This window comes from Lissotriton helveticus, chromosome 12 (genome assembly GCF_964261635.1).
Source record: "Lissotriton helveticus chromosome 12, aLisHel1.1, whole genome shotgun sequence".
Lineage (NCBI taxonomy): Eukaryota > Metazoa > Chordata > Amphibia > Caudata > Salamandridae > Lissotriton > Lissotriton helveticus.
In genome coordinates this window covers 826,504,272-826,517,915 of record NC_136073.1, presented here as the reverse complement: position 1 = coordinate 826,517,915, position 13,644 = coordinate 826,504,272, and the positions used below count along the sequence as shown (strand labels likewise).

Here is a 13,644-nt window from a genome sequence, read left to right as displayed (position 1 = left end):
GCCTGAAAGGGTATTGTTTCGACTTACACTGGGTGCTCCCGTGTGTCTGGACAAAGCTATACCTCTCTGAAGAGCTCTAATGTATATGTACACAAACACACTATTCACAACTCTATTTCTGAAACAAAAGCAGGCAACGGGGACCTCAATGTCAATAGCCTGGAAGGGGCGGTTGAGGGTAATAACTCAAACAAATTATGAAAAGCCTGCTGTAAACCAATAAAACTTGAGAAACGCCTAGAACATCTGGAACCCAGAATCTTGGAGACAGCGCAGACACCGACTACTAGAGAACAAATATATCTGATAGGAGAGCAAGAGTACAGTAAGCTAATCTCAGCTAACCTCAATATGTTAGTTAAAACTATCAAAGAACGACTCGACAAGATGAAGCATGGAACAATTTGACAAAACATATTAGATGTTGTAATGTCCCCCTAGTCAAGTGGACATACTGACACACAATTCTATAATGTACAAAGGTACAGTAGCATTTGTCGAACTCAATAAAACTAAATTAAAATAAACATAAACACACATTCAAACATAAACCATAACATTGTGAACATAACAAAACGTCAAACCTTTTCTCTTTTTTCAGTAGAATTTATTGAGAACTCGTCAATGTACCTCTCAACTTCTTGAATGCCTCTTTGACATCCTTATTTCTGATACTATAAACAAAAGGGTTCAGCATAGAAGTCCCCATGCTGTACATTACACTTATCCATATGCCCTTATCAAGCGAGATGACTGAGGATGGACGGACATATGTAAAAAGTATAGGCCCATAGAAAAGGGCAGAGGATGTGAGATGGGAGAAACAGGTAGAAAAGGCTTTCCTCCTTCCTTGGGAAGTCTTTATCTTAATAATGACTACAGTGATCAGACCATAAGAAATTACAATACAAAGAAAGGGGGCTAACACAACTGCAGTGGTCTCAGTGGAGAGAGCAAGCTCATTGATGGTGGTATCGGAACAGGAGAGCTTTAGAAGAGGTGGGATATCACAAAAGTAGTGATGGATTTCATTAGAGTCACAATAAAGTAACTTGGAGGCTAAGACACTATGCAGTGATGCGTGTACTGAGATGAACACCCAGGAACAGCTCATGAGTGATACACACAACCGCTTTGTCATAACCTGTGCATAATGTAACGGACGACAAATTGCCATATAACGATCAAACCCCATTATTCCCAACACAAAACTGCCCATATTGCCAAATGAAAGAAAGAAATGTAACTGGGTAATGCAAGCAGAGAAAGATATGGTCTTCTTCACCGACAGGAGATCCACCAGCAGCTTTGGCACAGTCATTGATGTCAAACAGATATCTAGACAGGCCAGGATGCTCAAAAAGAAATACATTGGTGTGTGAAGTCGAGAATCCATCCTGATGATAGTAACTATTGTTAAGTTTCCAAGCAAGGTGACAGTGTACATAGTGAGGAAGATGAAGAAGTAAAGAACTTGCTGATCTGGGCGACTCTGGAATCCCAAGAGGATGAATTCTGTGGCAGAGCTCTGGTTTCTTCTCTCCATATCTGGAAGAAACAAAACAATGGTTTGGTAGCCTCTGATGAAGCGAGATTTTAAAATAAATTTGTTTTTGACTCGCAAAGTTAAACTTCCATAATAAAAATAATTATACTAATGTGAATGGAGTGAGTATTATTAACCAACCTAGATTAAATTGCAAAACATTACACGTGGGTATTAATATATGTGCTCATATATTGCTTTATGTTGAAAATGCTTGTTTGTGAAAAATAATAAACTAATCTTGTTTATTGTTTTGTCGGAATTAAATGCGGCTGATTTATTAATGGCATGTGCTTATTTGCGTGTGCTCATGTTTTGTCTTTTTGTCTTTATGTTGCACAATTCTGTTTGTTGCTTTATTTGCTTCTGCTAGGTAACATAGATTAATGGGTTAATAATTAGCAAAAGTGGGTGGGTAACAGAACAAATTCTATTTCTTTCATTAATTGATGTTTTGTGTTTGTTTATACATTAGTTTTACGAATGGGCCTAAAGAAAATGACTGGCAGTACAGCAGTTTTCAAGACTTGACCAGAGTGATGCCTTCACTCATGCGCAGAGTATTTTGCTGAGCTGACAACGTTTTGTGCAGAAATAATTATGGTTGAGTCGGATGTGTTCTTGGAGTCATGGCCAAGGACAGGATACTGTATTGCCTGCCAAGATTAGGAAGTAAAAAGTTTCTCCCCGGGAAAGTATCTTTTTGAGGAAGCAAAAAGGATGGTGAAACTAAGAACAATAAGGGCTATGATGAGGCCCCGGACTTGGTCAGAAAAGTGTGACCTAATAGTGGACTGACATGTCTCAGCCAATGGGAAGTTTGGATTTTCAGAAAAACGTGTGATAAAGATACTTTAGTTAGAAAAGGTATAAAAACTGTCCCCATGGGAGGGAGGGGGCTCTCGCTGCTCTTGCTGCTCTTGCTGCTCATCTTCTCCTGATTCCTGTTAGACGTGACATGCTGAAGGACTCTTTGGAGCACGTAAGGATTAATAGGGTTGAATGACTTTACTTCGATTTCTTTAGGCGAAATAAGTTTTTAGACAGGGAAAATAGGGCTTAAGTGATGGTAAACTGTTTATTCTTCATTTAACATGCTATTTGATTTTACTTGGAACTGTCAGTCTAATTTGCTATTCCTCATATAAAATGCACTTTCCTTGAATAAATAGTTAATAAATAAGATTTTTGAAAAGACAAGCTGGACTTGTTATTTCATGGTCATTACCATCAGCAGATCCATTTGCCTAAGTGACTTAATTAAACACAAAGCTTTACATAAACCATGGTGAAATCATTATGCTGCAGTTGTATATAAATGTGTACATAATTTGTGAATAGGTTTTATTAATTAGGTCACATGATTCAGTTGCTCAAAATATGTCACGTTAGTTTATGGGCCTTGTGAGTATTTTATGATTAATGGTGAGTATTGTTTAGTTGGGTAGCGTTGTTATGACATATTCTCTATAGGGGCGCTGGATCAATTTTCTGGTAGCAGAGTTACGGTTGCTATGGTAACTGACATGCTACATGTTAGTTACATAGAATCGATGTTTAACATATGTTGAGTTTGTTCACTTGTTACATGTAGTCGAAAGGTTTTTTCCAGCAGTTTGAAAATTCCTAGTTGTGCCGCATATGAGTGGTGTGACAAGTGAAGTTACACAGTGCATTTGTTCTGTTTCAAAATAGTGGTATTGTCATATATCACTAGTGTTGTGGACGTACAGCATGAAAATTAGGGATTTTAGGTATGCTAAGTAGAATGTATAGTGAGGATTGTCTATGAAATTGTAGCTTTTGAGTATAGGGACTTAGAGCCTGTTTTAAAACTTACTGCGAAAAGAGTAGTAGAATTTTATCCGAGCTTGTGTGAAGGATAAGGAAGCGTCGCCTATTCTTACTGGCAAATGTGGATTTCTATGGTTGGTTAAAGTCCTACCAAGATTTCATGTATTTATGGTTAAGAAAACTTTCCGTTTGAAAGTGCGTAAATGATTTTATAATTGCGTTCAAGTCAAACTTTGAATTGATACTTTATGTGCATTCAGAGGGAAAGGAGTTTGTTATTACTTGTTAGAATATAATCTGTGAAAGTAGCGTCATCTATTTCACGCAAAAGAATACTTGAATGATTGTATAAACTATCGCCTTATTTAGCGAAACAGACAAATGGTTCTTTTATTTGTTGTTATTAATTGAAATGTATTGAAAAAGTTTTCTTAACATGGCGCTGTGAAAATATTTTGTGAAGGAGGGGTGAGCTCTAGGAGCGAGAGGCGAGAAGCTGCAGCGACTGTGAACGTCACAGGGTCCGCTCTGTGATTGGCTAACATACGTCACAGCTAGCACGCTGATTGGCTCACGTGATTCTGATGAGCTGTTAGCTGATTGGCTCATTCTGAAAAGGGCAATTCTATTGGTTGAGCAAGGTGGTGACGTAGCTGAACCTGATTGGCTTGTTGGTGTGTTTCGCGCACGGATTGGTTGGTTTTGCGGAACAACCAGGAAACATTTACGATAATTTTAAATTGAACAGATTTGATTAAAACATGAGTTATTATTACAGAAAAGAAGAAAAGAAGCTTACATGGCTTCAGAAATTAAAAAATATATTTTCACCTGATAAGAAAATTGAAACGCGAGGTGGAAAGTTACTTCATAAGTACAAAACACCTGCTGCCTATATGGAAGGGGAATATGGTTATCATACTTGCCTTTGGTTTGATAATTGGATGGATTATACCAAGAATGATGGTGTTTTAGCTTGGCCAGAAGATGGCTCATTTAATATGAGAATTTTGAAAAATTTGAGAGAAAAAATGATGGCTCTTGTGCCGAAGCCTAGACCAACACAATTTGAAACTCTAGTTGAATGGGAGGATGAGATGTTTCAACTTCAACAGGAAAGTTGTGGTATAATAAGAAGTCCAAAATCAAATTTTAAAAGAGAAACACATGAAGATAGAATGCGTTGATGGAGACAGGCAGACATGTGTGATGGTCTCCACCCAGTTAGAGTGATGGTTACAGAAATACCAGGTCAAAAGAATATTCAAAAGAAAAATAATATTGAAGAAAGTGAAGTAGAAGATTCAGTTTTAGAAGAAATTTATATTACAAATAGAAAACAGACTCCTTTCAAACCAACTTGTTCATGGTCTACCCCAATGGTTTCTACAAAGACCACACCAAGTGCACCACCACTCAATGAGGAATCATCTGGATTTTACCCAAATAATAAAGAAACCCCGGAAAGAGTAGATACGAGAACTAATTCTAGTACATATGGTGAAAGTAGAAATTTTCTTGAAAGCCTAAGATTAGAAAAAAGTACGGAAATACCAGGTGCTTCAGATTACTTCCGATCGAAAGAAGAATTAGTAAAACAGCTAACTAAAAGTATGGAAGCTGTAACAGTTCCAATAACGATTGGTCCGGTTAACCCAGTTTTTGGTCAAAAGGAAATGGGACATTCAGTTTTAACCATTCCATTAAATGCAGAAATTCAGAAAGTAGCTGAAAATTTTTATTCAGATTTGTCAGAAATTCATAAGGATAGATCAATGAGGATGCCAGATTTAACTTTTAATGAAAGTCCAACAGGTAAAACTCCAGCTGGTGCAGAATCTGATACTGAAACTCCAGAGAAAAGTGTTAATAATTCAAATGTAGCTTCCCCAAAACTTGATGTTGCTAGACTAAAAGCGGATTTAGAAGAATTAATCATTGGCACTATTGGTCCTGACAGTTTAAAGCATTATCAAGATGATGAATTGTTATTCATTTGCAAGAGTGTACAATGGTAACAAAGAAAACAAAGAATAAATATGAACAGTTAGAAGAATTGGCTGCAGAATTAGAATTTGATTTGAGCAAACAAAAAAATTTGGGAAAACATTACAGATTAGAATTTTCTGAAAAAGACATTGAGAATTTTAATGCAATGGGAAGAATTCTGCATATAAAAGATTTGATTGTGTACATTAAAAAATTGGGTGATTTAAGCAAATGGAGAGTGAAATGGACAAAAAAGAAAGAGGAAGAAAGGAGAGAAAGGGGCATGGTGGCTAATCAGTACCCAATGAGAGAAATAGCAGGAGGTGGTTATGTACATGTTCCCTGGTCTAGACAGGACATCTTGTTATTCACAAATGATTTTCCTCGATTGAGAGAAAAGCCAGTGGAATGGTATCGACAGGTAGACAGATTCATAAAAGTCTCAAAAGTTCTGTGGATTGATCTGGATGGATTCTTTGACATTGTTGTCCCGTCAGATCTTTGGACAGAATGTAAAATTTCTGTAAGTTGGCCAAAAGTAGAACCTGCTCGAGATGCTGTAACAGGTGCTCCATCATCAGAAGTCATGGGATTGTATGATAAAGTAATTTACTGGTTAAAAAATAAGATTCCTCCAAAAGAAGTTGATTGGATTAAAATTGATAGAACAAATCAAGAGACAAAAGAGTCAGTACATTCATTTTATGAAAGACTATTATTGGTTTTTAAACAGTACAGTGGTTATGAAAAATTAAGTGAAAAAACATGAGCCACTTGGTATATAGATTTGTTTATGGTTTAAGACCTGAAATTGGAGAGATGATTAGAAACGGGATTGTTGGCTGGCAATCACTTACAGTTGATGACATTCTGAGAAAAGCAAAATATTGTAGTGACGAGATAGACGCCAAGCAGAAAAAGCTTAAGGAAAAAGCAATGCGGGCACAGGTGAAAGTAGCTGAACAGCAAATTGCAAATTTTGAAAACAAAAATGTCAATGTTAATCAGAATCAGGGTCAAGGAAAATTTAAGGGTAATTTTAATAAACCAAAATTTAATGTTAATATTGAAGAGCTAAAACAAAAGTTACCTTGTTTTAATTGCGGCGAAATTGGACACTGGAAGCGCGAATGTAAAAATCCGCCCAGAAATTAAAAAAATGCATCAATAAATCCACAGATGCAGAATGATGTAAATCTGCAGCAACAGCTACAGTGACAGTTAAATGAGCTAAATCTTCAGCAACAGCTACAGCGACAATTAGTGAATCAGCAGAGTCAGATTCCACAGCCTCCTTTACCAAACTGTGTGAATGGTCAGAGGTATAATTCGGATACAGGATTCAGCGGAGGTGATCAGGTAATTAGACCAAAAAGAGTGAATGTGCCAAATGTTTCTCGACAATTTTTGATGACAGAGAATGATGGAAATGATTCTGAGGATTATTTATGACGGTGCCTGAGAGAGGGGGAAGAGTGTGTGCTTGGAGCCACTCTTGAGGTTGACCAGTCTGGTCCATTTGTAAATGGCAAAGTGAATGATGTAGAAATCACTTTTCTTGTGGACACTGGTGCTACCCGTTCTACTGTTAGATCAGTAGAAATAAAAAACCTGCCTCTCTCTGGGGAAAGCATCCAAGTAGTTGGTGTAGCTAATCAACAGATTAAAACAGATTTGACAGAGCCTGTGAAGATTGAAATGGGTATATTTAAAGATAAACACAGATTTGTAGTTTGTAACAGCTGTCCTGTAAACTTGTTAGGGAGAGATATTCTCTGCAAGATGAATTGCAAAATATACTGCTCACCGGAGGGTATTGAGCTTCAGACACTAGAAGAAGATGGGCTTTACAAATTGACAATGTTAATGGTTGAAGCAGAGGAAAGTAAATTATTTCCTGCATTTGATGAAGACAATTTACCTGAAGAACTGAAAATGACAGTCATAGCTGAAATTTGGGACTTGTCAGGAAATGAGATGGGCTTGATGAGAATTGTGGACCCAGTAAAAATCACAGTGAAACAGGGAATAGATTTTCCAAACATTCCACAGTACAAAATGAAAGTAGAAACAATTGAAGGTGTTATTCCTGTAATTGACAAATTCATAAAACAAGGTGTTTTAAAAGAAATTGAAAGTAGTCCTTGTAATTCACCGATTATGGGGATCAAAAAGTCAAACGGAACTTACAGAATAGTACAGGACCTGAGAAAGGTTAATCAAATAGTGGTTCCATGTTGTCCAGTTGTTCCGAATCCAGCAGTGATTCTTTATCAAATTCCGCATGATGCAGAATGGTACACAGTCATTGACCTTTGCAATGCGTTCTTTACTGTTCCATTGCATCCAGATAGCAAGCACATTTTTGCGTTCCGGTTCCAAGACCGCATATTAGCATGGTGTCGTATCCCTCAAGGGTATACAGAGAGTCCCTCTATCTTTAATCAGTTGTTAAAAAGATCCTTGGAGAATCTAAATTTACCTGGAAAATCGACATTAGTTCAATGCATTGATGATCTCCTTGTTGCAGCAAAAACTCGAGATAATTGTGTCACAGATACGATTTCTCTTTTGAATCACCTAGCAGATGAGGGACATAAGGTGCCTCCTGCAAAATTACAGTTTTGCAAACAAGAAGTAAAATACCTTGGTCACAGAATTGCAAAATGTATCAGCCAAGTTACAATTGAGAGAATAAAAATGATTCAGGGAATGCAACCTCCAAAAACACAGAGACAAGTCAGGATGTTTCTAGGGATGGTTGGCTATTGTCGCCAATGGATTAGTGGATTTTCAGTAATTGCAAAACCACTCCAGAGATTAACAAAATCAGATATAAAAGATCCAATTGTTTTGACAGAAATTGAGATGGAAGCTTTTGAGAAGCTAAAGAGAAGCTTGTGTGAAGCACCTGCTTTAGGCATGCCAGATTATGAAAAGGATTTTGAGTTATATTGCAGTGAAAGAGAAGGATGTGCATTATCAGTCCTTATCCAGAGACATGGAAAATTGAGGAAGCCAATAGCATATTTCTCAGCAGTACTTGATCCTGTTGCAAAAGCATTACCAGGCTGCTTAAAAGCGGTGGCTGCAACAAGTGTGAGTCTTGAGCAAAGTGAGGGAATTATAATGGGATTTCCTGTAAAAGTCTATGTACCCCATTCAGTAGAAATTCTCCTCACTAGAAGCAAAAGTCAGCATTTAACAAGTAACAGACTTACAAAATATGAGAAAGTTATTCTGGGATCAGATAATGTTTCGATAGCAAGGTGTGTGAATTTAAATCCTTCCACATTATTGCCTGATGGTACTATAACAGAAATCAGGAATGAAAATGACATTGATCATGAGTGCTTGGATGTTTTGGAATATTGCACCAAGCCTAGGCAGGACATTAAGGATGTTCCTTTGCCTGTATCAGATTTTGTTTACTTTGTTGATGGTTCTTGTCTGAGAACAGAGGAGGGTTTTCTGAGAGCAGCATATTCTGTCTGCACAGTTGCTACTGTAATTGAAGCATCATGTCTCGAAGGAATTCGTTCAGCTCAAGTAGCAGAATTGATTGCTTTGGTTCGTGCATGTGAAAAAGCAAAAGATCTAAAAATCACTATAGTAACTGACAGTCAATACGGATATGGAGTTGTGCATGATTATGGACAGCTCTGGTCTCAAAGAGGTTATTTAACCTCTGCAGGTACTCCTATCAGAAATGCAAGTCTGATCAAGAGATTGATCGATGGCATTCATCTACCAGAAAAGATCGCTGTTGTGAAATGTTCAGCACATAAAAAAAGGTGAAGATTTTATTACAAAGGGAAATGCTTATGCAGACGAGATAGCGAGGTACTGTGCGAAAAACAATTATTCAATCAATCGGGAAAAGAATGATGAACATGTCTTGAGCTCACTTATGCTAACATCTGTAGTTGAAACATGGCAGGGAGTGAAAGATTTACAAGATGAGGCAAATGATGAGGAAAAGGACACATGGTTAAAAGCAGGTTGTAGACAGCGAGAGGAAGACGGGATTTGGGTATACAAAGATGACAGACCAGTTTTACCAAATAGCATGATTGCTGACATGGCTAGAATGTATCATGGACAGGGGCATATAGGAAGAGATTCTATGATCAGAGTTTTCAGACAGACTTGGTATAACCCAAAGTTCAGAATTATTGCAGAATCCCTTTGCCAAAGGTGTTTGATTTGCCAACAAATGAACCCCAACAGAAAAACAGTTGTGAGCATGGGAACCATAGGACGGGAGGGGGGTCCTTTCACCAGGTTACAAATAGATTTCATTGAAATGCCACCACACAACAAGTTACACTATATCCTTGTGATAGTCTGCTTGTTTTCAAGGTGGGTTGAAGCGTTTCCTACACGCCACAATGATTCTGTTACTGTTGCAAAATTACTGTTAAGGGAAATCATACCCAGGTACGGTTTTCCGGTGACTTTGGAAAGTGATTGTGGAACACATTTTGAAAACAGATTGTTAAAATTGGTTTGTGAAGCTTTAAATATAGAACAGAAGCTACATTGTGCATTCAGACCAGAAGCATCAGGTGTTGTTGAGCAAGTGAACGGAACTATTAAAAACAGGATTGGCAAAATGTGTTTAGCTACAGATATGAAGTGGACTGACGCACTTCCACTTTTTTTAATGTCTTTAAGAAGTACCCCTGATAAAAAGACAGGTTTAAGCCCTCATGACATTCTCATGGGCAGGATCATGAGACGAGCATTTATACCAGTAGGAAAATTGATGACTATTAATGAAAGCGTCATTTTGGAATACTGCAGAAACCTGTCTGACGTGGTGACTTCTGTGTTCCATCAGGTGGGACCTGAAGTGATAACAAGAGACAAAGAGCAAGCACATGATCTGTTACCAGGTGACGGGGTAAGGACAAAAGTTCATCGAAGAAGAAACTGTCTGGTACCTATGTGGCAGAAAGCAAGGCAAATCATTCTTGTCACAACAAATGCAGTAAAGTGCAAAGGTTTGAAGAGGTGGATCCACGCAAGTCATACTATTCGTGTACCTCCACCGGAAAATTCTGATGAAAGTGACAGTGACACTACAGCAGATTCCGATTCCGAAGAAGAACCTGAGAAAATTCCAGATCCTGAAGATCGACAGGAAAGTCGACATCTGGAAAGTTCAAATGTACATCAAGCCTCGAATGAAAAAGATTTGGAAATTGTGATATTAGACTCTGAAAATGATGAAGATGTGCTAGAAAAAGAAGCAGAAAAAGAGTCTGATCAAATTGTGATTCAAGATCAGGAGAGTATTGAAAAGCAGAAGAGAAGCTCTGAAAGCAGGAACGGAAATGCTGAAACTGGGAAGTTGAAGGTAATTGAAGAAGAAGAAGAACTACCGAGTACCAGCTATGAAGATAGAGTTCCTAACAGAGAGAAATTGCTGAGTAAAGAAGTACCTGAGTCTAGAATTCAAATTTCTGACAGTGAAACTGAAGAGAATGATGAAGATTCTCAAATAAGAAAATTCAGAAAGAGAGCTTGGAGAACAGAGTGTAATGTGACTGAGCCAAAGAAGAAATTGCCAAGAAAAGGTGATAATTGGCCAATTGAAAATGAAGGCCTAAAATATAGATTGGTGAAAAGATCAAAAGAACAAGTAAATGAAGTGTCAAGTCAGAAAGATGACACTGGAGAGAAAAATGAAGTAGGGAAGAAAATAGAAGTCATTAGTGGTAGAGCAAAGAGAATCGTGAAGGCAAATCAAAAATACAAATCTCCTGAGTGGACTTACATCATCATTCCACCTGTGGTGGAAGTGAACAGTAGTAGTCAGGAAGAAATAAATGAAAATAGTGACAAGGATTGAAATGTTTCTGTACATTTTAGGGTTTTTACTTTTGGCATGAGGCTGAAGAAATTGTGTTAGGTGACACAAGGTCGAAGAAATTGTGTTAGTTGGAAAAACACATTGTTGTAAGACGCAAGGTCGATGAAAAGTTGTTAGAAAGTGGAGTTTTCTTTAAAAAGAAAAATATTAAAATAGGGGGGTGTTAGAAATTAGAAATTTTAAAATTTTGATTTTTGTTTTATAAGGCTTTTTGTTATCAGAGTGAAAATGCCTTACACTTTTACTAATAGCAATTCAAGATGTTCTATTTTGAGAAGATGCTGTAAAATGTCTTTGATTTGTGTGGTTTTAATAATCCTGCTATGGTTAGTTTTAGCTGTTATTTTTCCTTTTGGAATAAATAAGGAGTTATATAAGGCTAATATGACAAGCAAAGCTTCGGTTAGACAAGATAAACATAGTACAATAAGCAAAACTAACAGAGTTATTGAGCACAAACCAGAGATTCACCAAGATAGATCTGTTAGTGATTTTTCTAGTAATACTTTTTCAAGACTCCTGGCCGAATATGTAAAGGTCATGGAAGTTAAAGACTGTTACATTTGTGTGAAATTGCCTGCTTCTGTTTCAGAGAGAGTGACCTATAATATGCTTCCTCTTACTTATGGTATAACCTGCAGTGTGATAGCTAGCTTATTTTATCAAACTGGTCGTTTAGAATATTATTATTCTAATTATGATGAGATTTTTGCTAATCTAAAAATTGAGAAAAGCTTAAATAACACAAACAAGCTAAACAGATGAGGGAATTTTTCATTGTGACAAATGAACTTACCTATGAGTATGCTTTTAAAAACAATTTGACTTCTAAATTGACATCTGAGGAAAAATCTTTCCTGAATCTAGTTTAGGAGAGAAGAGCAATTTATAAAAGAAATGAAATGCTCAAGCAGACCAAATCGAAATTCTGGCAGTTAGAGGACGAAAAACTTAATAGTAAATCATTTGAGAATGTTGCTATTCACATTGACAAACCAATTAGTGGAAAATTTTGTATCATGAGAGATAATACTTTGTTTGATAATTATTTTGTAGATGCAAGTCATTGTGAAGACACTTATCAAATCACGGGGAGTTGGGGATTCAAAGGTGGCAAGGATCCAATTTTTCCAGGAATTTATTTTGTATGTGGAGACAAAGCTTACTATAACCTCCCAGACCACTGGTATGGGACGTGTTTTGTTGGACTTGTATTTGCAAAAATATTTCATGTTGACAGAAATGCAGAAGGTTCATTTGAAATCAGCAATCATTTGAATAGATTCAAACGAGAAAGTTTTTCAGAAATTCTGGAAGACATTTTTGAAACAGTAATACCTTTAGTGGGTATAACCCTGAATGCAGGTAGAATTAGAAAAATGTCTACAATTGTTGACAGATTGTCAACTGATACAGCTAGTGGTTTCCAATTAGTGGATACTGAGGTCATTGCTATACGATCTATGGTAATGCAGAATCGTCTTGCTTTAGATATTCGGCTAGCAGAAGAGGGAGGAGTTTGTGGCATTCTACATGTCCAACACTGCTGTACCTATATTCCTGATAAGAGTCAGAGTATTGAGATGTATATCAAAAATATCACTGAGTTGCAATCAGAAATTGAACCCTTAGAAGAGGATGATTTTTCAGAACGTCTGAGTAAGAGATTTGAAGCAATCAAAACCTGGGTTCAAGAGATTGGTGGTTTAATTCTTGGCAAAATACTGACACCTTTATTAGTTATAGTCTTTGTGATACTGTTGTTAAAGATCAGTTGCATGTTACACAAGAGAAAGAAATACCTGAGGGAAAAGAAGAGAATATACAAGATAAGAAAGGAACAGGAGACAGAGATAGAATTGGAGGAGTTTCGTAAAACTCAATATGAAAGTTGTAGACAACTAGCTGAGACAAGACTTTCGAAATACTAACACAGTGAAAATCAAAACATGTTCTTTTTGGGATGAAAAAGTTTGCTAAAAATTTTGGGTGTAGTTTGGTGATTTTGTAATCACCAGATGAGGGAGTTGATGAAGCGAGATTTTAAAATAAATTTGTTTTTGACTCGCAAAGTTAAACTTCCATAATAAAAATAATTATACTAATGTGAATGGAGTGAATATTATTAACCAACCTAGATTAAATTGCAAAACATTACACGTGGGTATTAGTATATGTGCTCATATATGTGCTTTATGTTGAAAATGCTTGTTTGTGAAAAATATTAAACTAATCTTGTTTATTGATTTGTCGGAATTAAATGCGGCTGATTTATTAATGGCATGTGCTTATTTGCGTGTGCTCATGTTTTGTCTTTTTGTCTTTATGTTGCACAATTCTGTTTGTTGCTTTATTTGCTTCTGCTAGGTAACATAGATTAATGGGTTAATAATTAGCAAAAGTGGGTGGGTAACAGAACGAATTCTATTTCATTAAT

The 13,644-nt window shown here is 36.7% G+C and overlaps 1 protein-coding gene across 1 annotated transcript; it reads right to left on the bottom strand.

The window, feature by feature from the left end:
* Positions 1-607: 607 nt before the first annotated feature.
* LOC144798161 (olfactory receptor 1f45-like) lies at positions 608-1,546 on the bottom strand. The gene has a single exon (XM_078668907.1). The coding sequence runs from the start codon at positions 1,544-1,546 to the stop codon at positions 608-610; it is 939 nt and encodes a 312-aa protein (XP_078525033.1).
* Positions 1,547-13,644: the final 12,098 nt, after the last annotated feature.

What these genes read in the sequence shown, in the direction of transcription:
- LOC144798161 (XM_078668907.1), bottom strand. Translation starts at nt 1,546, where the DNA reads ATGGAGAGAAGAAACCAGAGCTCTGCCACAGAATTCATCCTCTTGGGA.